This window comes from Podarcis bocagei (genome assembly GCF_964188305.1).
Source record: "Podarcis bocagei genome assembly, chromosome: 4".
NCBI classification, from domain to species: Eukaryota; Metazoa; Chordata; class Lepidosauria; order Squamata; family Lacertidae; genus Podarcis; species Podarcis bocagei.
Genome location: NC_138128.1, coordinates 23,679,281 through 23,700,920, shown reverse-complemented (window position 1 = coordinate 23,700,920; position 21,640 = coordinate 23,679,281). Strand labels below are relative to the sequence as shown.

The 21,640-nt window shown below is 42.6% G+C and overlaps 1 protein-coding gene across 2 annotated transcripts in view; it reads left to right on the top strand.

Annotated features, from left to right (window-relative positions):
- The window catches only part of MME (membrane metalloendopeptidase), a 75,519-nt gene extending 56,954 nt beyond the window's left edge, over window positions 1-18,565 (top strand). For both annotated transcript variants that reach the window (XM_081190194.1, XM_081190193.1), the window contains exons 18-23: window positions 4,622-4,741; window positions 6,309-6,442; window positions 9,092-9,157; window positions 12,610-12,705; window positions 13,773-13,849; window positions 16,504-18,565. In XM_081190194.1, coding sequence (XP_081046320.1) covers window positions 4,622-4,741; window positions 6,309-6,442; window positions 9,092-9,157; window positions 12,610-12,705; window positions 13,773-13,849; window positions 16,504-16,603 — 593 coding nt within the window. In that variant the 3' untranslated portion in view covers window positions 16,604-18,565. The remainder of the gene's footprint in view (window positions 1-4,621; window positions 4,742-6,308; window positions 6,443-9,091; window positions 9,158-12,609; window positions 12,706-13,772; window positions 13,850-16,503) is intronic.
- The last annotated feature ends 3,075 nt before the right edge of the window (window positions 18,566-21,640 follow it).

Below are 21,640 nucleotides of genomic sequence, written 5' to 3'. Positions count from 1 at the left end.
TGTGAATGAGCTCTAAACTCATGCTATAATCTGCTATGTTTACAGAAGCGGGCTTTACAATATGTGAAAGCTCAAATATAATACGGAAATTAACAGTTAGGGAACGACCAGGGAAATGCAATAAATTGCTGTAGGAACATACAGATTTATGCTGTACTGTAGTGTACAATAACATCAGGGACTCCAGCTCCCATCAGCTCCAGCTGGCAAGTCCAGTGGTCTGGGATGATGGAAACTGTAGTCCAGCCACATCTAGAGGACGTTGCTACACCATGCCATACTATAATTTTGGTGTTGTGTGTCCTTGCCCTGCAGCAGGCAGTCTTGTTATCCAAAATGCTGTTCTACTATAGACGTTCAAAAACATGTTCTGGTTCGTAATTTCCTTGGTTTCTGGTCCTATTGACATTGGCCAGATGCTTTAAAGATGAGCTGCTTTAGCAAAGGAAGCATCTTTTTCATTCTTGCTTCCTTTGGAAAATATGAGAATATCGACTTGACACACTCAACAAAGCACAAATCAAGTTGGAGGGGGATAATTTCAAAGCATTTTACTGGAGCATGTGCTTTTGCTGAATTAATCTATTGCTTATTTATTTTGTATTCATTATACTGATGCAGTCACTACCGCCAACTCTCTGGAAGAATGGGGGAAGCCTGCAGCCTAATTCAGTGCTGGACTAAACTTGCCTTTCCGTTTTATTTGCCTCATTCTTCCATTGAAAAAAAGGGGGGATTTCTGTTCATTTCTCTGGATAAGGGAAAATTCCAAGTGTGGGAGGCTGGCTTACTTACTTACAAACAAGATGACAGGGGTGGGGTTCCCCCGCCCCTCCCCGATGCTTGGAAAGAAAGCATCAAAGTTCTCTGTCCCTCTGCAATATGTTTTCTCCACAGACCACTAGTATTAAAAGTAATATTTTAGCATAGCCCTCTATACCTGAAGTGCCTGTGAACCCAGAAGTCAGCCATGTATTTATTATTTACTGCTCAGTTTTATTTGTGAGATATAGCTTTACTTTGTTTTAATATTGCATTTAGTTTTTATCTAGTTTTGAGGGAATTTTATTGAATGTCATTGTTGCTTTTTTAAAAATTTTTATCTAAAACACTTAGATGTTATTATTATATTATACAATATAAAATTAGGATAGACAGTCCAGACAGACAGACAGACATAGAAGAAAAGCATGAGTTGTGACCCTGCAGTCCTTGCCCAGTAAAAGCGAAATTCTTTAATGAATTTTTCTGGTTTTAAGCTAAGCATTCAGCCAGGTTCAAACCCGATTGCAAGTCTTGCATGTTGAACTTTCATAGCAGGGGTGTAAAAAGAATGATGTCAGTTTTTGTGCAAGATGACCTTGCCAGCAGTAAGGCTGAAATGAAAGTGATGGTTTGCAACTATTCTGGGACCATATTTTCACACTTTATTAACACAACAGAAAGTGGAATTTACCCTGAACAAGGACATCTGAGTTCACTGTGATGGACTTCTTTTTCTTTGGCAATTACTCGTAGCCGAGTAAGTTTGTCTTCCATGAACAAAGTTTTAACAGTAAGTCTGTAAGTGACTGTGGAGGCCAATTCTGGATCCACACGTCCTTCCACAGTGGGAATATAGGTTTCCGGGTGGGAGTTGATTATGGTGAGAGTTTGCCAAACACACCTTCATCTTAGTACGTTTCTCTCTTTCTCCCTTTCGTCCTGAGTTGAGTGTCTTCAAGTCTATGATACGTTTGGTAAAGGCTGTTCTCCAGCTGGAATGCTTGCAGGCCAGTGATTCCCAATTTTTGTAGACTTGCCTTGAGAGAGTCTTTAAACCTCTTTTGTTGACCATCAGCATTACACTTTCCATTTTTAAGTTCAGAATAGAGTAGTTGCTTTGGAAGGCATCCGAACAACATCTCCAACAAAATCCTACACTGATTCTTCCATGCACCAAATCTAGCTGCATTGGAGTCAGTGAAAATACCTATGAATGGAGACAGAATCAAGAAAGTAAAAGAGTCTAGACTAGGGATGGGGCAGAAATTCAGTTCAGTTCCCACTGAAAGGTGAATCTACCTAATTTGCACTTCCTGAAACAAGCAAACCAAAATGAAGCCATCCTTTAAAATTCACAGTTCTCAGAATTTTGCAATACAGTTCTGCAGGATTAACTGGGACAGGAAGTCCTCTTATACTCCTTCCTGTCCTGAAGGACTCAATGGACATTATGGGTGGACAGACTCTGTCTAGGTCGGACCTGAAGGTACTTCTCCTTGGAAGCTGCCAGCTGCAATTCTGGGGCTGACCATATGAAGGAGCTGACCACAGATCCCAATAGCTCCTGACACTTCTTCACACACCAGTTTTAGGCCTCTGGTGTCATAGGCCTAGAGCTGTTTTCTTTCTGAAGAAAAACAAGCAGAATATCTTGCTTGAAATCATGGCTAAGTGAGGACAACTTTGACACAGCTGTGGGAAATTCATCCTAGTCACAGTTGGTGTGAAATCTGATGGACATTGAGGAAGAGAGCTTGGCCCTGTTGGAATAAACTGAAATAGGTTGGAATATACTTTAGGTCAAAATGAAGCTGCAAAACTTTAGGCAGCCATGAAGGGTTCTAGTGCAGCACAGCAAAATGCCGTGCTATGCAGAAGCAAGACAGAACGAAGCAGCAATGGAATGCTTACTCATCCATTAACAAAAAGAGTTAGTTCCACCGTGCCCACATTCAGTGCATAAACATATTATGGCAACAGTCTCTGTGGACATACTCAAGTTACAAGAATTTAGGAAATTTGGATTCTATTCCTGGCAGTCTTTAAATGGGCAGCCGGGAAAAGAATTGCAATTCCCTCTTCACAGCTCTATGGCTCGTGGATATGGGCAAATGTTTTACTAGTTAGGAAGGGGGAGCCTCGTAGGAATAATTCTCATATCTCTGGCATTGCTTGAGATTGCTCAAGTTTTGCAAATGTTATAAGCAAGCATTGGTTTGCTATGAAGTAGCTTAGAATAAACATCTCATCCATTAGAGTTGCATTTCTCTAACAGAGTTAATAGCAGAACGTTTTGACACTTTCAAGGGCTGCAATGCAAAGTGAAGCAGTTCATAAAATTGCAAAGGAAACACAATAAGCCTATGTGTAGGGAATGGTGTGTTTATTTTTGTGTGCACTTTTACCCTAAACCAATGTGTGGTGGAGGTAGTATGGGATTTAACCTCAAGTCAATATATCGTAATTTTATTCCCTGAGGCAATGGTCACCTGTTTTTCCTTGGTAAGCTGGGTTGCGCTTGCCAATCACAGTCTACAATTTGTAAAAACCGTGGAAAATGGAATGCCTCCATGGTGTATTGTCACAAATTGGAATCAGCTCCCTTTCCTATCTAAACAACCAACGATGGCAATACCCTAATTTTTGGAGGGCCACAAGACAACAGATGGTTAGCGTGACCTTAGCAAAGAGTTGGACAAGCCAACAGTTGCTGGCTGCAATATCTGGACCAGTTCCTCTGAGAGTTGGGTGATTACGGAAGAAACATAATAGGTCCTGTTAATCAGATCCTGGAATTTCAGCTTGAAGCATCGGAGGAAAACTTATGCGAGCTATGGGACAGGAGAACTGCAATTTTGGAAAGCAGGATAGTTGGAAACAAAATACAAAACAAAAGAGTGGGCAATAGGCTGAGAAGTGGGGTTGGAATCTGGGAAGTGGAGGAAACTGAAAGGAAGGGGAGGGATGGAAAACTCATGTTGTTGAAGGGAAACAGAGGGAAAACCACATCCATGGCTTATGGACAAGAGAGCCATTGTGCTCTAGGCAAGAAAGGAGTCGGTGGGCTTTAGAAACTCATGTGCCCTGAACCTGCAGACCCAGAAAATAGCAACTGTTTCAGCATCATGCTGACTTAGGGTAGAAGGGCACATCCATGAATAATATGACCATGTGGTCAGTGCAGATCATGCAGGTAAAGGATAGTATTGGACTTCATCAACTAGCATGGCCAAAGACAGGGATAATGGGAACTGTAGTCCAGTAACATCGGGGGGGGGGCACAAATTCCCCAGCCCTGCCCTGGTATGTCTCTCTCATTTTCATAGGAAAGACTTAGGGAGGTATGCAGCTACCATGTCCCATCAGAGCAAGGATTTCCTATTGTGCAGTGGGGTGTTCCCACTCTCTTCTCCACGCATGTGTCCCACGTGCTTCCCAAATGTACTCCAGAGGTCCAGAGAGTTGAGTTGGGGAACTCCTAGAGCAGGTTTAAGAGGCAGGTGAGGAGAGGAGAGGGACAGAAAAATCCTTGCACTAATTGTGACATTCAATTACATCCTCGCACCATTGGCCTTACCTGCAGGGGTTACATAATTCACAGCTGTCCCCCTCCAGCCTTGGATGGCATCATGCTGTTGGATCCTGTACAGTTGAGCATGCATTTGAAGGTCACCTGGTGATCAAAGAGCAAGACAAATCGGGTGGAAGGGGAAGGAGAGGTAGTTTGAATTAATCAGCCACACCGTTGGCTAAAATTTCCAGGGTGTTTATTTAATTGAGCTTGTGTTTTTGCAAATAGTTTGAGCTGGTACAAAAGATTAACTTGTCATCTATGGCGTCATATCTCTTTCTGCAGTCTTTCCTGCTGGCATTTTGCAACCACCTTTCTTCAGTGCAGCTCAGCCTAAATCCTTGAATTATGGTGGCATTGGCATGGTCATTGGGCATGAAATCACTCATGGCTTTGACGATAATGGTAAGAAAGAGAACTCATGTTTCACCATTGGTATTACTTTACACGATCTGTATGGTGCATGGAGAGAGACAATCCTGATTTAATTTAATCAAGCCCTGTTTCTTGTGTGTGGCAGTGTGCTTTGCACCAGAAAAAAATATCTCTATTATTCGTTTCCCAGGGGCTAAGGGTGGCTTTACATATTACCAGAAGCACCAACTATTATTATCTCGTAAACAGCAAGGCCCTCTCTCCTGTGCTTCTTGGCATTTCTTGCATTACATGATACTACCCATAAAACAGGGATGGGAACCAGTGGTCCCTATATGTTGTTGAACTCCAATTCCCATCAGCCGCAGACAGCATGGCCAATGACCAGGGATGAGGGAAGTTGTGATCTTGCAACCTCTAGAGGGCCACAGCTTCCCCACCCTTACCATAAAGCAAGAACCAAAGATTTATGCCAGCAACATAACATTTCCTCATTCACAACCAGCACCTTATTAACAAAGCAGCTGAATGAAACATCAGTCACGCCATGATGCCAAATATTCCTCTTTCCCCACCCCACCCCTGCACCTTTCCAAGAGGGATGACCTTGTGGTCCTGGCCAGCCACTGAACCGATTCCAAAGGAACGTTGAATGTGCAAATGGCAGCTTCCTGCCAACCACTGGATGAGCACATCATTGTCTGCATTGGGAAACATGCTTGATGAATGTTAAGGTTCCTGAATCAAGCAGAGCACCTGGCTGGAATCAGATTAATCCATCAGAAAAGTCAAAGACCTTCATATTTTGTCTGATGTCACCATACATTACGATATAAAGGTAAAGGGACCCCTGACCATTAGGTCCAGTCATGACCGACTCTGAGGTTGTGGCGTTCATCTTGTTTTATTGGCCGAGGGAGCCGGCATACAGCTTCCAGGTCATGTGGCCAGCATGACTAAGCCGCTTCTGCTGAACCAGAGCAGCACACAGAAACACTGTTTACCTTCCCGCCATTTATCTACTTGCACTTTGATGTGCTTTCGAACTGCTAGGTTGGCAGGAGCAGGGACCGAGCAACGGGAGCTCACCCCATCGCAGGGATTCAAACCGCCGACCTTCTGATCGGCAAGTCCTAGCCTCTGTGGTTTAACCCACAGCGCTACCCGCATCCCTCACATTATGATATAACATTATACAAAAAGGATTGGCGATGGTGCTGAAAGTAAGTTGTGCTTGAGTCAAGCACTGCACATTCTACTGATTTTGGCTTGGAAGTGTGTGCTCATGGTGCAAACTCTTGTTGCTAGGCAGAAGACTATCACTCAATAGCAGATCCCCATATCTGACAATGGCCATGCATGCTGGGGCTGTTGGTATTGGAGTTCCAAAACATCTGGAGGGCAAAAGGTTCCTCAACCTGGTGTGTACGATCCTAAATTCAGTCCTTGAGACTTTAGCTTGAGGTCATGGAGAGCCTTTCTGAGTAGGCAATATTGTTCCATGGACCAATAGTCTGCTACTGCACAAGGCAATTTCATATTTTCAGTGTCTTCAAGACTATCATTGCAAATTTCTTATGTGTATATGTTATTTCAGGTAGAAATTTTAATGAGAATGGGGACCTTGTAGACTGGTGGAGTCAAACATCTGCAACAAATTTTAAGAAGCAGTCTGAGTGCATGGTAAACCAGTATGGAAACTTCAAATGGGATCTGGCTGGTGGACAAAATGTATGTCCCTTCTTTCTTATTGAAATGCTTACATTTGAATGAACATTCTTTTATTTTATTAGATGAAACATATCCCACATGGTAATGGAGGGAGATGTTGAGAGACTGAATAGCTTCAAAAGGAAACTTAACCATGTGAACAAACCTGCTGGAGGCCAAATTTAGTTTCTATTACTATTTGTATATTTATTTCATTTATGAATTCCTCCCAATGAGGCATCTCAAAGCAATTTACAATATAATGGCATATATAAAACAGTTATGTAAAGGCAATTGCATATAAAAACAATTAACAATTATAAGTCTAATACCAGGTTAAAACAACAGGTCAGGTCAGGTCCAGGACAGGTCCCAATTGAGATAATCATTTTTGAAGACTTGTTGAAAGAGGAACATCTTTAGCAGGTGCCAAAAGCCAATAGAGAAGGCAGCTGTCTGTTATGCAATGGAAATTCCAAATGGCAGGTACCAGCACACTCAATGTCCAATTCCAACATCCTGCTGATTGGACATCCTGATAGGATGGTACCTGCATAGGATGGTACCCTAACCCTAACCCTTTCCTGCAAAAAGCATTGCTTGGTTGGGGTGAAACAATTTTTTTAGGTATCCTGGTCCCAAGCTCTGTAGGGGTTTGCAAACCAGTGCCAGTACCTTGAACCTACCCAGTAGCTAATTGGCAGCCGGTGCAATTCATTCAGTAGTGGTATGTTGTGACAGTAGTTGAGCCACCACACTTTGCACTTCCATAGAAGAAAGACATGTGCATAGGTGCAAATAACCCTTTACATTTAGATGATTTGTATTCCTAGAGGTGCCTTTGCCAAGGTTCGCAGATAAAGCTGAAGAAAAAATGCTGTGGTTCAGATATAGCATTAAATCATGGTCTAGTGTTATGTCTGTGAGCTTTTGATTGCACATTAAGCCCTCCCATCTCATCTTCCTGTAAAGCCAGGATAAAGAGATTGGCAGCATCCACTGGGCAAACCTCTCTAGGTTATTCCATCACTGAGAAGTATAGAAGTATAGCGTGACCACTAGGAAGACGATCTTCTCAGTGATGGAATAACCCAGAGAGGAGATCAAGGCACTTGGAGCAGGATCTCTCTAGAGGATAGGTTTCAAGTAGGTATATGCAGGAGAAGGCAATCTCACAAGTAACCTGTTGTTGTTTAGTCATTTAGTCGTGTCAGACTCCTCGTGACCCCATGGACCAGAGCACGCCAGGCACTTCTGTCTTCCACTGTCTCCCGCAGTTTGGTCAAACTCATGTTGGTAGTTTCGAGAACACTATCCAACCATCTCGTCCTCTGTCGTCCCCTTCTCCTTGTGTCCTCCATCTGTCCCAACATCAGGGTCTTTTCCAGGGAGTCTTCTCTTCTCATGACGTGGCCAAAGTATTGGAGCCTCAGCTTCAGGATCTCTCCTTCCAGTGAGCACTCAGGGCTGATTTCCTTCAGAATGGATAGGTCTGATCTTCTTGCAGTCCATGGGACTCTCAAGAGTCTCCTCCAGCACCATAATTCAAAAGCTTCAATTCTTCAGCGATCAGCCTTCTTTATGGTCCAGCTCTCACTTCCATACATCACTACTGGGACAAGTAACCTAATCTCAAGCAATTAAGGCTTTTAAAAGTTAAAGCCAGCAGTTTAAATTGTACCCAGAAATGAACTGGGGAGCATCAGGTGTGATATAGTTGAAACACCCAGTCCCAGTCAATATATTCCTGGCCCTATTCTGGACCAATTTCAGTTCCTAGACTATTTTAAGGCCAACACACACAGCAATAGTCTGAACAGTAGGTTTCCAGAAAGTGTGGCCTGCTCATTTCTATCCAGTTATGGTGGTTCCTGGTGTATCAGCCAAAGCGAGTTAATTTAGAACAGGAAGCAAAAGCTTTCAATCTCCTCCTCATGGCCTCTCTGGAGGGAGGGAGGAGAGGGGAATGTGCACGAGTCAAAGGCTCACTGATAAAGCTCAGGCTAACTGCTGCTTGGACACGTAGCACTAAACAATGGTTCAGTGTTGCATTCAAAGAAAGCCAATTTGTGGCTAATGGGACGTGTGGATCCAGAATTGGCCTTCACAGTCACTTACAGACTCACTGTTAAGACTGTGTTCATGGAAGAGAATCTTATTCAGCTCCAAGTGATCGCCAAAGAAGAAGACGACTCAAAATAGAAAACGACAACGACAATCAGTAATTCAGAAAATCCTGTTTTGCTGAGGCTGGGGGTGATTGGAGGAAGTGGTAGCAGATCTCCCATGAAACCAAGACTCTTCCATAAAGGTCATGTCATGTAAAGTCTCAGTGAGGAGGGTCACATCAAGGTAAAAGACGGGTTCAGGATAAAGTAGCTGGACTTGGCAAGATGCGACCAGATACAGTCAGGCCTTAACAGCACCATGGAGAGCTCCCACTGAGCTCTGCTGGTTGTAGCTCTCCCCCTGTTGACAGCCATAGCCCTCTGGATGTTGCCTTGTAGACTTCATATTCTACATTTCACATCTAGATGGTTGGGAATAATCCATTTTCTGACCTTCAAGCCATGACTCATTGTTCTTCCAAGAATTTCATTCCGCACTCAGGCAAAAAGAAAAGGGGGGGGGGAGTAAGTAGCATTTTCATTTCTTCCTTTTTCTCTGCAGCTCAGCGGAATCAATACCCTTGGTGAAAACATTGCCGATAATGGTGGCATCAGACAAGCATACAGGGTAAGAAATGCCCATTTTCTCTTACTTCATATGTTTGTTAGTTGGTGCAGATTCGTTAAAATGTTGGGTTGTTTGGGGTTTTAATTTTTTTTAAAAAAAATATTTATGTGCCACACAAGCTGCTTTGTTAAACCCCTGAAGTTTAGTTACCTGGTCTTCAGGGCCTAATCTGTACTCATAAGAACATAAGGACTGGACCATCTTGTCCAGCATCTTGTTTTCACAGTGGCCAATCAGATGCCTATGGGAAACCCTCAAGCAGCACTTCAGTACAACTGAAGTCTCCCTCCTTATGCATGTTTCTTCGCTTCAAGACTACAACCCTCACTTCCTGCTTCATCCCCTGTCTCCCTCTCCTCTCCCTGTCCTTCATTCTCCCTCTTCAATAGGAATACTTTAGAAAGAAAGTTAGGGAAAGAGAGTTAGGGAATTGTAAAGCACTCTGTGATCCTCAAATCAAAGGTAGTATCCAAATTTAATAAATATCTATTCATTTATTGCATGTACCACAATTTACCTCTTTTCATGGGAGGAAGGTCCAGTGGCTGGACAGAAAAGGAAGGCAGGGAATGGGAACCCGTGACCCACCAGACATTGCTGGACTAAAACTCCCATAATTCCTAACCATTGGCCATGCTGGGTAGTGCTGATAGCAGTTGTGAGTCCAACAATATCTGAACCAGATTCTCCATCCCTGATATAGATGAGTAACTGGGGTGAGTAAAAGGTAGATGGTAATCTACTGGTGGACCTCCGGCTGATCTGCAGTAGATCAACAAGCGTTTTTGACCACCAGTTGATTAACAATAGCAACAACAAAATGACTCCTCCTGTGCCCTAAAAAAAAACCACTGTTGAACACAAGAAAACTTGGGGTGATGACCCAGAGTAGAGCTCTGTGTTGAGGAACAGTGAGTTCTGTTGAGTTCTGGTACTAAAACAAAAGATGCCGCCAGGTTCCTGGCCTCACAATTCTTTAATTCTAAGTGTGTAGGTTTGTGCTTTTGCATCAAGCACTGGTTCAAGGTTCCGGGAGAAAGGAAGTAGCTCCTGCAAGCCTTCAGTCTGCCCAGCCCTGATTCAAAGCAAGGGTAAGCAGCACAGTGCCCAGGTGGCTTGTTACAATACTGAAAATCCTAGGTATCTAAAAAAAATATTGTATAGTTGGTTGCATTTGTAAATTTGCAAATGCAACATAAATCATGAAGGGAGAAAGGGGGGCACGAGTTATGCTCCTCTTTCCCCATTGCCTCAGAATTTCCACATCCATTTATTGGCAACTCATTCATACCATGCTTCACACTTTCTGTCCTTCTAAGCTACAATTATGCTTCGTTTGTGGGATTTGGAACACCATAAAACAAAATCACCAAACGTAATTTTGATGAGTCAAATCAATAGAGTCCCCACCAAAGCTCTATACTAAGAACTTTCCAACTTTCCACAGTTGTCCAAAAATGAGGACTATAAGAGCCAACTTCTTCTTCCTCTTCTTCTTCTTCTTCTTCTTCTTCTTCCTTCTCCTCCTTATCATCATCATCATCATTATCACTATGCTTGTGGAAGTTGCTTTTAGGCTTTGCTACTTCAATTCCAATTCCATGCAGACTTGCTGAGACCCTTCAGAGCAGACTTCCTCAACCTCGGCTCTTCAGATGTTTTGAGACTATAATTCCCATCATCCCTGACCACTGGTCCTGCTAGCTAGGGATCATGGGAGTTGTAGGCCAAAAATATCTGGAGGGTCGAGGTTGAGGAAGCCTGCTCCAGAGTATCTAAATCTAAAAAGCAAAATTGTGTGGGTTTCTCAGGAAGAAATGAGTTATGACATTTCCATAAACTAAACTACATGCACACAACGCAGATTTGACATGAACAAAAAACAGGGTGGTATTCAGCTAAGTTTTATTTAGAGTAGACCCCCTTAGCATGAATGGACCTAACTTAGTTGTGTGTCTTGGGAAGAATGTTTCTTAATGAGGTGGGAAGCTTGGACTTTCACTGTGGCATTAAGCAAGAATTGGGCAAATGTTGTGGTAGGTGAATAAATAGTGCTAAAAAATAAGGGAAGCCAATTCTGTCTGTGAAATACAGTTCCGATGTGAATCTTTCTCAAGGGCAGCCATGGAAAAAACAGTTCCTCCCTTCTATTCTTGTTATCTTAATTAAGAGTACAGAACACACAGTAATTATTAGCCCAATGTCCAGGACAAAGTGCATTCTAGTAAGAACAACACTGTCATTCTTTGCTTGTACTGAGATTATGGCTCTTTTATCTTTCATTTACATTTTTCAGAAGTTTTCCCAAGTGCGTAGTCACAGTAAAGCAAGATGAACTATCCCAACATAAGAGACATAAAAGCCATCTTCCTTCCATGTGGTTTTTATACTAGTATAATGTGATTCCACAGCATACAGGAAACCATTTTTACTAATGGGTCCCAGTGCGTTGTGAGTCATGCGATATCTTCCACAAGGGGAAACTGACTTGCTTTTAAATTTCTCTTTATACTGTGCTGGAGGAGTTGTGTGGCATCCACATATATTCTGAAGGTGGCACTGTGCCATCTTTATGCTCACGTTGTGATCCCTGCACTCTGAAGAAGCACCCAGCAGGGATGAAGTATCTGCTCATCAGCTGATGAACACAGCTGTTTTGGAATGGTCATATTGCTTTCTTTCTGTATGTTCTGTAACTTCCTGCTGAAATCCCATAACCTTTTCATACCATGTTGTCTCTGTCTTTGTCCTGCTTTCTTTGTGCTATAGCCCACCCACCCCCCACTGGCCGACAAAAATGTGGCAGCTTTGGAGAAGAATTGTAGGGCAACTAATAACGCATAATAATAATAATAATAATAATAATAATAATAATAATAATAGTGGTAAAGGTAAAGGGATCCCTGACCATTAGGTCCAGTCGTGACCAACTCTGGGCTTGCGGTGCTCATCTCACTTTACTGGCTGAGGGAGCTGGCGTACAGCTTCTGGGTCATGTGGCCAGCAAGCCGCTTCTGGTGAACCAGAACAGCGCATGGAAACGCCGTTTACCTTCCCACCGGAGCGGTACCTATTTATCTACTTGCACTTGACATGCTTTCGAACTGCTAGGTTGGCAGGAGCAGGGACCGAGCAACGGGAGCTCACCCCATCGCGGGGATTCGAACCACCAACCTTCTGATTGGCAAGTCCTAGGCTCTGTGGTTTAACCCACAGCACCACCTGTGTCCCTCAAATAATAATAATAATAACCACTAATTCACTATTATTGGATCAAGAGCACGTTGGCATAATGTTCCTGGAGGTGCCCAAAGACAAGGACATGAAGTGGCAGCAACCAGAAATCTTATGATTTCTCCTTCCCTAGTTTTGCGCTTGATTCTCATTGCAGTTCGAGCTGGTTGGATTTCACGGTGGCCATCATCTCTCTTCCCTTCCTCTTCCTTTGGCAGGCCTATGAAAAGTTTGTAGAGAAGAACGGAGAGGAGAAGCTGCTCCCCGGACTCGACTTCAACCATAAGCAGCTGTTCTTTTTGAACTTTGCACAGGTATTATACTCTGCTTGATTGAAAGCTTTGGAAATTATTTTGAGTTGCAATTTCACAGTTAAGTTGGAAACAGCAGGGCTGGCTTTTCTCCTTTTAATGTGAACTGGCAGAATTGCTAAATCGAGCAGCCTTCATGGCAGCAGGGCCGAGAGGAGAGTGGCCTGTCAGATTAAGTTAATCGCAGCTAAGTGCACGGAGGCATCCAGGAGGTGAGTCTGTAAAGCGCAGTTAACGTGTGGTCATGTACTAGTGCCGAGATGGAACCTGCTCTCTGATTTCCTGAAAGGCTCCTTCCCCAGAGCAAAATGGTTCTGTTTCTCTTCCTCATTCTGGGGGCTCTGTAGAATGTCTTTATGATTTCCATAGGTGCTGAGCTTCCCTTTCCACTGTGAGGTGGCTGAGGGTGGTGGGTGGGTGTTTTTCTTTCCATTAAACGTTTATCCCAGTGCCTTGCAGCGTCCCTGCTTGAACTGTGTTACCTCATGACATATTCCTCTGGGCTTTAATTGAAGTGCAGGAATCTACACAAAATCATAGAATTGTAGAGTTGGAAGGAATCCTGAGGACCATCTAGTCCAATCCCCTACAATGTAGGAATATGTAGCTGCCCCGCAAGGGAATCGAACTTGCAACCTTGGTGTTATCAGCACCGTGCTCTAACCAACTGAGCTACCCATTGCTAGATAACAGAGGCTGCCTACTGAACTCCTGAAGCTGATGCACTTGCTGGTTTTGTTTCTCTAAGCTAAACAATTCCTTTTCATTTTTTAAAAAATCTGTACTGAAATATATATATAATTTCAGTACAGATATATATATGACTTCACTTTAAAAAACAATTAGAAGAAGAAGAAAAACTGCATGGGACACAGCCTTCCCACATCCCCACTACAGGAAAATACTGCTGAAGCTTATGCCACAATACGTTTTGTTAGTCTTTAAACCATGTGGCAGGTAATGTGCTACAATTGCAACATGACCAATGTTCTGGAAATCAAAACTAAGGTGTCACTGCTTTTTTAAATAATCATTTCTGCAATATTGTGTGTGTGTGTGTTCTTTTAAAGGTATGGTGTGGGACATACAGGCCGGAATATGCTGTCAACTCTATTAAAACAGACGTCCACAGCCCAGGCCAATTCAGGTTAGTATTTTAAATCATCCATTTTCTTAAACAGTGGTTTTTTTAAAAAAAAAACACATGCACATACACATACACACACAAAATGCACACCTTTCTCACAAAAGTCAACAGCACAGTTAAACATGTTAATCTTTAAGACTCTTTGTCGTGCAGTGTCGTATTTTTCCGTATATAAGACTAGGTTTTTCCCCTAAAAAACAATGTCAAAAATTAGGGAGCGTCTTATACTCTGGGCCATCTCCCCCCATTTTCTTAAATCTGAGTCCCCCAAAATAGGGGGCATCTTATACATGGGGGTGTCTTATAGACGGAAAAATACAGTAATTGTTAACTGCCCACAAGAGGGCTTTGGGAAGGAGATGCGAGGGCTCTGGCGGGGTCACAGAATCCTCTCCCCTCCTTCCCAAAGCCTAGTTAGCACTTTCCCACCTTTGGGAAGGAGGTGCAAAGGCTCTAGGACCCTGTCAGAACCTTGTGCCTCCTTTCCAAAGCCAGTCACCTTCTGACCCAGCTTTGGGAAGGCAGCACAAGGGCGGGGGGGGGAGTGGATTTTGGCCTCGCGCATGGCACCATATTACCCAGGTCCACTACTGACACATTCCCTGCATTCTAAGATGCTTGTTTCTAGGGCAGAAGACGTGGGTTCAAATGGCTTCCACCACATGTTTTTTAATGTCTGCTTCCTGGAACAATTTGTGTTTCATCATAGTGTGGGAGAGCAGCAACTTTCAATGGTACACAACAGTACTACTAAAACCCAAACAGCAAATGTCTCTTTGGGTAGCAGTTGTACCGTTTGGAGAGCCACACAAAAATTCGGCCTTAGAAATGTGTTCATTGTACCTGAACGGGTTTAAAAAAACCCAGTTTGCAAAGTACACATTGATTACCCATCATAAGGCTTCGGTTTCTCCATCCTGTTCTGAGTTCACAAGATGGTCCAGATAAATATCATTTGAGAAATGCAATGTTCTATTAAATCAAAGTGGATTAATAATGGAAAATATAAAGATATTGTGATAGATGAGTGAATGCCTTTGTGCTGCTATTATACAATTCTGAGCCTGTGCTTTTATCTACCTGGTATACTTCTCGTCAGTATTCCTCTTTCTTTTCGTTTTTGCAAATGCTCACTTCATCAGTATACCCTGCATAACCAAACATTTATTGAATGCATCAACTGTTCCTGAAGCTGGCCTCAGAATGGTATTTTCATGTGGGTGTGCTCTCAAGGCTTTGTTGTTGTTTTTCCAGGAAATCTGCGACTTTCTCCCTGATGCAATTATATTCCAAAATCCTACACTCAGCTGAATTTCTCAGCTACAGTGTTTGCTTTGGATGGGGCAGTTCCCAGGACATTTGCCTGGTGTGCCTTTTATCCACTTGCATTGCTGATTCATTCTTTGAGATCATTGTATATCTTTTGTTTGGACACGGTTTAGCGTTCCCTAACAAGCACTGCATTTCATTACTGACGAGACTGCTGTAAAGATATACACTCCACTTTGGACAGCTCATTCAGCCAATAGTAACTGTTGCAACCACTGGGTAGTAATTCCTAGTGGTGAGTGGGAGGGCATCATCACTTAAGCATTGTGGGATAGCAGCGTTCATTTCCTTCTTCCTTGGTAATCTATGAGAGGGAAAGAATGCACAGTTCTCCTGGCCTGCCTTTATGCTATGTGTTCCAGCTCCCAGTTCCTAGTTGCCTTTCTGCAAAGACAATGCCCTGTGCACAGTGAGAACCAGCTCTGGGGGGAGTGGTTTTGCAATGACAGCCACATTGCAAAGAAGATGGTTGCTTTTAAAAAATGTATATTTCATGGAACTGCTGCATACCAACTGGTCCATCTAGCTCAATAGTGACTGACAATAGCTCTCCAGTTTTTCAGATTCCTCTCTCCCAGCCTAGGACCCACGTACCTACGGGACCGCCTCTCCTGGTATGCCCTGTGGAGGACCTTAAGGTCCACAAATAACAACACTTTGGAGGTCCCGAGCCTCAATAACAACACTTTGGAGGTCCCGAGCCACAAATAACAACACTTTGGAGGTCCCGAGCCTCAAGGCGGTTAGATTGCTTTCAACTAGGGCCAGGGCCTTTTCAGCACTGGCCCCAACGTGGTAGAACACTCTGTCACAAGAAACTAGGGCCCTGAGGGACTTGACATCTTTCCACAGGGCCTGCAAGATGGAGCTGTTCCGCCTGGCCTTTGGTTTGGACTCAGTCTGACCCTTATGTTGCCCTCCCCTTATGGTCTTGATTTATCAGCTATTTTAAAATGCGGCTGCATTTGAAATTGCATTTTAAGCTGTATTTTAAATTGGGGTTTTCCCCCCCCTCTCTTTTTCCCCTATTATGTTTTTACTGTGATTTTATTGGTGTTAGCCGCCCTGAGCCCGGCTCTGGCCGGGGAGGGTGGGGTATAAATAAATTATTATTATTATTATTATTATTATTATTATTATTATTATTATTATTATTATTACCTGAAGGTGCTGAGGACTGAAACTAGGATCTTCTTCACGCAGTGCTAAGATGCCATAGTTGTCTCCCTATAAACTGTATGCTTCCTGAACAAGCAGCAGAAGTTGCTGTCCTGGGTGTAGTTATTTATGAAGCAGAACTAACATATTCTCATCTTGTTTTAAAGGGTCCTAGGAACACTGCAGAACACAGCAGAGTTTTCTGAAGCCTTTAAGTGTACCAATGCGGAATACATGGACCCCGTGACAAAGTGCCGCGTTTGGTGATGAAGCTACATAGAGTGGACTCGAAGAAGGAGAAGCTTTCCAGAAATCGAGACTGTTTTGAGGATGGCCGGAGTGGATTTGTCACAAAAAAAAGGAACGATAACAGAGACATACCAAGCGATGCATTTTCTAGAAAGGGAGGAGGAGGAGGAGAAAACCTCGCTAAGGCAGCGACTGCCAACAGTTACTCTGGTGAAACTCGGGAAATGATAAATCACTGCATACTTAAGGGTTCTTCATTTCTTTTCCCCACGATGATCTTACCATTTTAATCCTGCTTTCCATTTAGCCTGCAGATTCTATTTCATGTTTTACCCTTTCCGTCGCCACGTTTTTCTGTGAAAGTGAGTCCCACCGATTCCAGTGAAACTTGTTTCCAGGAAAGTTCCTTCAGCCTTAATGACCTGCCGTCCCGTGAAGGTGTTCCGATATTTATAAATCAGATGAAAGAAGGGAGCACCAAGTCACACATTAGCTTGGACATGTGTCAAGTGAGTCAAAAGCCTACGATGTGGTTTCTCACACATCTCCTATTACGGCTGGCGTGCTTCAGCAAATGCTTGTGTCTCCCAATGTGGCCTTGGGAACTGCAGGGCCTGGAGGAAAAAAGAACCCTATAAGGGACCCTAGCAATTTGCCATTTGTAAATGCTCAAAACTCAGTGCACCCTTTAAAAAAAAAAAAGTGATTTGCATCTAGACAACACCAATGGCCCCAGCCATAGTGGCAGAAAGCTTGTCACATGTAAGGAATTTCTGTATTTACAACAAAAGACGTGCACAATCAGCAGGGAACAGGTGAGCGTTCCAATACAGGTGAGATGTGGAACCATATGTGAGATGGCAGTGCTTGCCTGCAAACATCTGCTTATGGGTGCTGTTTCTTGAGAGGTTGTGGTTGGTACTGTCCTGTGCTCTGTTTTGACATCCACAATCACTGGATGAAGGCAAAGCCACCAAGTAGATCTTCTCCTTCCTCACTACTGTTTTCATCCTCACGGGAGGCAGGTAGTGGTGCAAAGCGCTTCTGACTTACATATTACATATGGCACCCTTGCCCATACAAGACATCTTCACCCCGTGGACTCGTCTCCAAGCTTTCTTCTGTTCCTTTTCATTTTCTTTTTTCTTTTTGTGTGAAGCCATCTTCATGAGAACAACCCAAAGATGAAAGTGTAATCTACTTAAGGGATTAACTGTTGACCAAATTTATTGTTTGCTGCTTTCCAGCCAAAACCTATACTGTAGATAATTTATGAAATTTTTTTAGCGTATGTTGTAATCACTGCAGTTGTAATCAAAAATTCCTTCATGTTTTTTCTAAGATTTTCCTGCTTTTTCTCAAAACTTTTGTCTTTTTTTTCCAAAGAAGAGGATGAAAAAGTATTTGTAATAATATATATGACCATACTTTTTATATTTAATTCTGAATTATACCGGACATGAATTGTTATATATTATTACAATGGGTGCATTTTGTTAGAGTGTCGAGGTACAAACCATTCAACAGATGATTAAGTCTCAACACAGAGATCTCTACTAATAAGATATACAGACTGACTGACTGGTTTTGAGTAGAACTTCTAGAAGCCAGATCTACAAATGTTAGGACTTTCAAATGTAGCACAAATTTGCTTGTGATTCCTTTGAACCAACAGAACATTTTGCTTCAGTAATAATGGTGCATATGTAGGCATTTACATTATGTGGACCCTTACTAGTGATAAGTCTTTTAAATCTGCTACAATAGTTTTCAAATGCCCTCCTGCAGGTGGCCAAGGAACCTACTGCTTCGGGCACTGAAACACACAGATCTTTCCAAATAAATTACTACTTGATACCTCAGATGACTTGAATGGGTCCATTTCTGAGCATTTGAGGACTGCCTGTGCAAATTCTTTCTTTTCAAGTTTGTCATCTGATAAAGCATTGTGATAATTAAATTTAAGCCACGTGTCTCTTATTCCCTGTACAGTTGCAGTACATCTTTGCTTGGCATGGAAGGGTGTCTCTCTCTCACACACACACACACACACATTCATTTGACACTACTAAGTTGGAGGAAAGTGGCTCTTGGAGCGTGCCCTGTACATGGGATTACACAGTTTTCTTTGGTGGAAGAACGATGATTTCTGAGATTTAGAAGCTGAAATTCCACATGCCATCATAAATCTCTTCAATGCGCATTGAGTGATGATTTGGAAAATTTCAACTTCTGCTTGCAGTGAAGGTGTCTGGTGACCTGCTTCTATGGCTGCCCTTTTCTTTCATTTTCTTTTTTAGGCTCCAGTGTCATCTCATTTTGTCAAATTGGCATGTTACACCTCTCCAGCAATACTTAGTGTGGGGTGCATCCTTAGGTCTGAACTTTTCTAATCTCCAAGGAGTACCTGTGTCACCTTAGTATTGTTTTGTTTGATCCTCATGCCTGTGGACAGAAACCTTCTGAGATCAAAGGCAAAGGATCCACCTTGCAGACCAGAATAGTCACTGGGGTTAATGTGTTTCAGTAATCTGCTTTAGCATAAGTTCAGTCACATCCAAAACAAGTTAAATAGCATTTATAAATGGGCAGAGGAACTTCCCACTAACATCACCTCTGTCTGGCATGCAATGACCTTCAGTTTATTGAGTTGACACAGGGAACCAGGTGCATATCTTAAGAATGCCCACCTCCCTCCAAGTTTCAGACCAACTCCTCATGAGTAATTATATTTCAAACCAACTCTATTTTAACACACTTGTTGCTGAATGTCTGATGATTACATTGCTATAGTAACCATCAGGTAAAACATGTCCTTGAAACTCACTGTATTGTTCCAATTCAACCTAATAAGACCTAAAAATTAATGCACAATTAAAGTGCATTATTTGTGTCACCTTGGCACAGAAAATCCACTTTCTTTTTAAAAACAACAACAACAAAAACCCAGAACTTTTGTGGTTAGGAAAGTAATAGCGAAATACACTAAAAAGTATGGAAGGAACAAATGATTAATGAGAAATCATATATATATTCCTTGATCACTAGTCTGGGCAGAATGATTGGCTCGAAGATAAATTAATCAATCAAATTAGGTTTCCCTCAGTTTCTCATTTTTCCCATCTTAAATTCAGTTCTTCACATTTCCACATCATTAAAAAAAACCCAGTTCTTATGAAAACTCAGCAACGTTTTAGGGTGAATTTCTCCATCACATACACATTTTTGTATGCAATTCTGCCCAGTAGGCACAATTATTCAAGTCATTTCCCCATATATATTGCATTTTTGTATGTTGTTTACATGAATATATGTGTTTCTATGCACACTTTATCCTAGTATATGCACTGTTGTATGCACTGCTTGCCCTGGAGACCTGCACTGCAAAATTCAGAGAAGTGTGAATTTTGAAGGATGGCTCTGTTGTCGTTTGCACCCTGTATCAGGAAGCGCAAATGACATAGGTTCACATTTAAATGAGAACTGAACTAAATTCCACAGGGTGCTCATTCATTCTGCAGAAAAAATAACAAGTGGGGTGCTTTAGGATTCTGACCTGAGCCCATTGTTGTTCCAACGTCTTTACAGTATAAATGACTTGGATGAAGGAATTGGGTGTGTGCTCATGAAATTTGCAGATGACACCAAACTGGGAGGGGTAGCTAATGCCACAGAAGACACATTCAGATTTCAAAATGACAGGCTGGAATGTGTGCAGAGGAGGACAACCAAGATGATCCAGGGTCTAGAAGCCAAGGCTTATGAGGAACGGTTGAGAGGGCTGAGTACGTTTAGCCTGGAAAAGAGGAGACAGAGATGAGACATTCTAGCTATCTTCAAATATCTAAAGGACTGTCACACACAAGATGAAGCAAGCTTGTTTTCTCCTGCTCCAATGGCTTCAAGTTACAAGAGATTCCAACCAAACTCCAGGAATAGCTTTCTGGCAGTAAGGTCCCTTCCATCTCTACAATTCTATATTTCTCCTCTCTCCCTAGACATGATGGACCTCAGAGGGAATGTTGTTCAGAGTGCCTTTGAGTACTTTGTTCACACTTTCTAAAATAGAGATCCAAAAGGTTCCTATCAGGACAAGCAACCTGCTGAGGGGAAAACATGGAAGGAGCACATGAGCCTTGCTTCGTGGCCTGGGCCTTTCAGCTGCTCTGTTTCAACTGACCCTCAAAGCCCAAGGTTGAGGACTTGAATGAAGAGCCAGTTCATAGACTTCAGCATGCTTATTTTCTCCACATGATCTCATACACAGAATCACAGAAGCCATTTGCAGCAACACTGGTGTGAAGCAGGTGGACCACCACACACAAACACTCAGCCAGCAGCTGCTTCTGAAATTGCCACTATATTTTCCCCAAGCCATAAAGACAGAATTGGCTGTGCAATTAAATCCACTTAGTGACATCAACACTTTTCTCCACATTGTTGGTTATCTGCGTGCAAAACAGCATGGGGAAAAAAATATGTATGCATATATGAACCAGACTGGATCTAGACACATAAAAAAAGTTTCAGGAAAACGCATTGTAAACCTCATAAAGGGAAATCACATTGCCAAAAAATGAAACTCCACACCACTATCTGGTGTCACAATGTTATAACGCGTTTAAAACGCTTTTTCTTTACTAATGTAGCTGAGTCCCTAGATATAAATGCCACCAACATATGGAAACTAAAGAACCATTCTGCTCTGAAGTGCAGATGCCAGGTTTATTGGGTTTTCATGATTTGGTGAACTTTTGTGCAGATGAAAACAGTGCTGCATCAAGACAGCAGGAAAAGCTGAGAAATCAACCTTGGGACTGAGGAACTCAGACCTCAGACCAAACCTAAGGGTGTAAAATGCACTTGTAGCATCAGGCCAAGCACTCTGTTCTCACAGTAGCGGGAGGCGTGCGCTCTAGGGAGCATTTCCCACAGCCGCGGGGGGGGGGGGGGAATCTATGTGGATCACAGTTCAGCTACTGATTGATTGATTGATTGATTGTGTGACTACGGAAAAGGATAAAAGCCCCCCATCCAAACAATGACTATCATCAG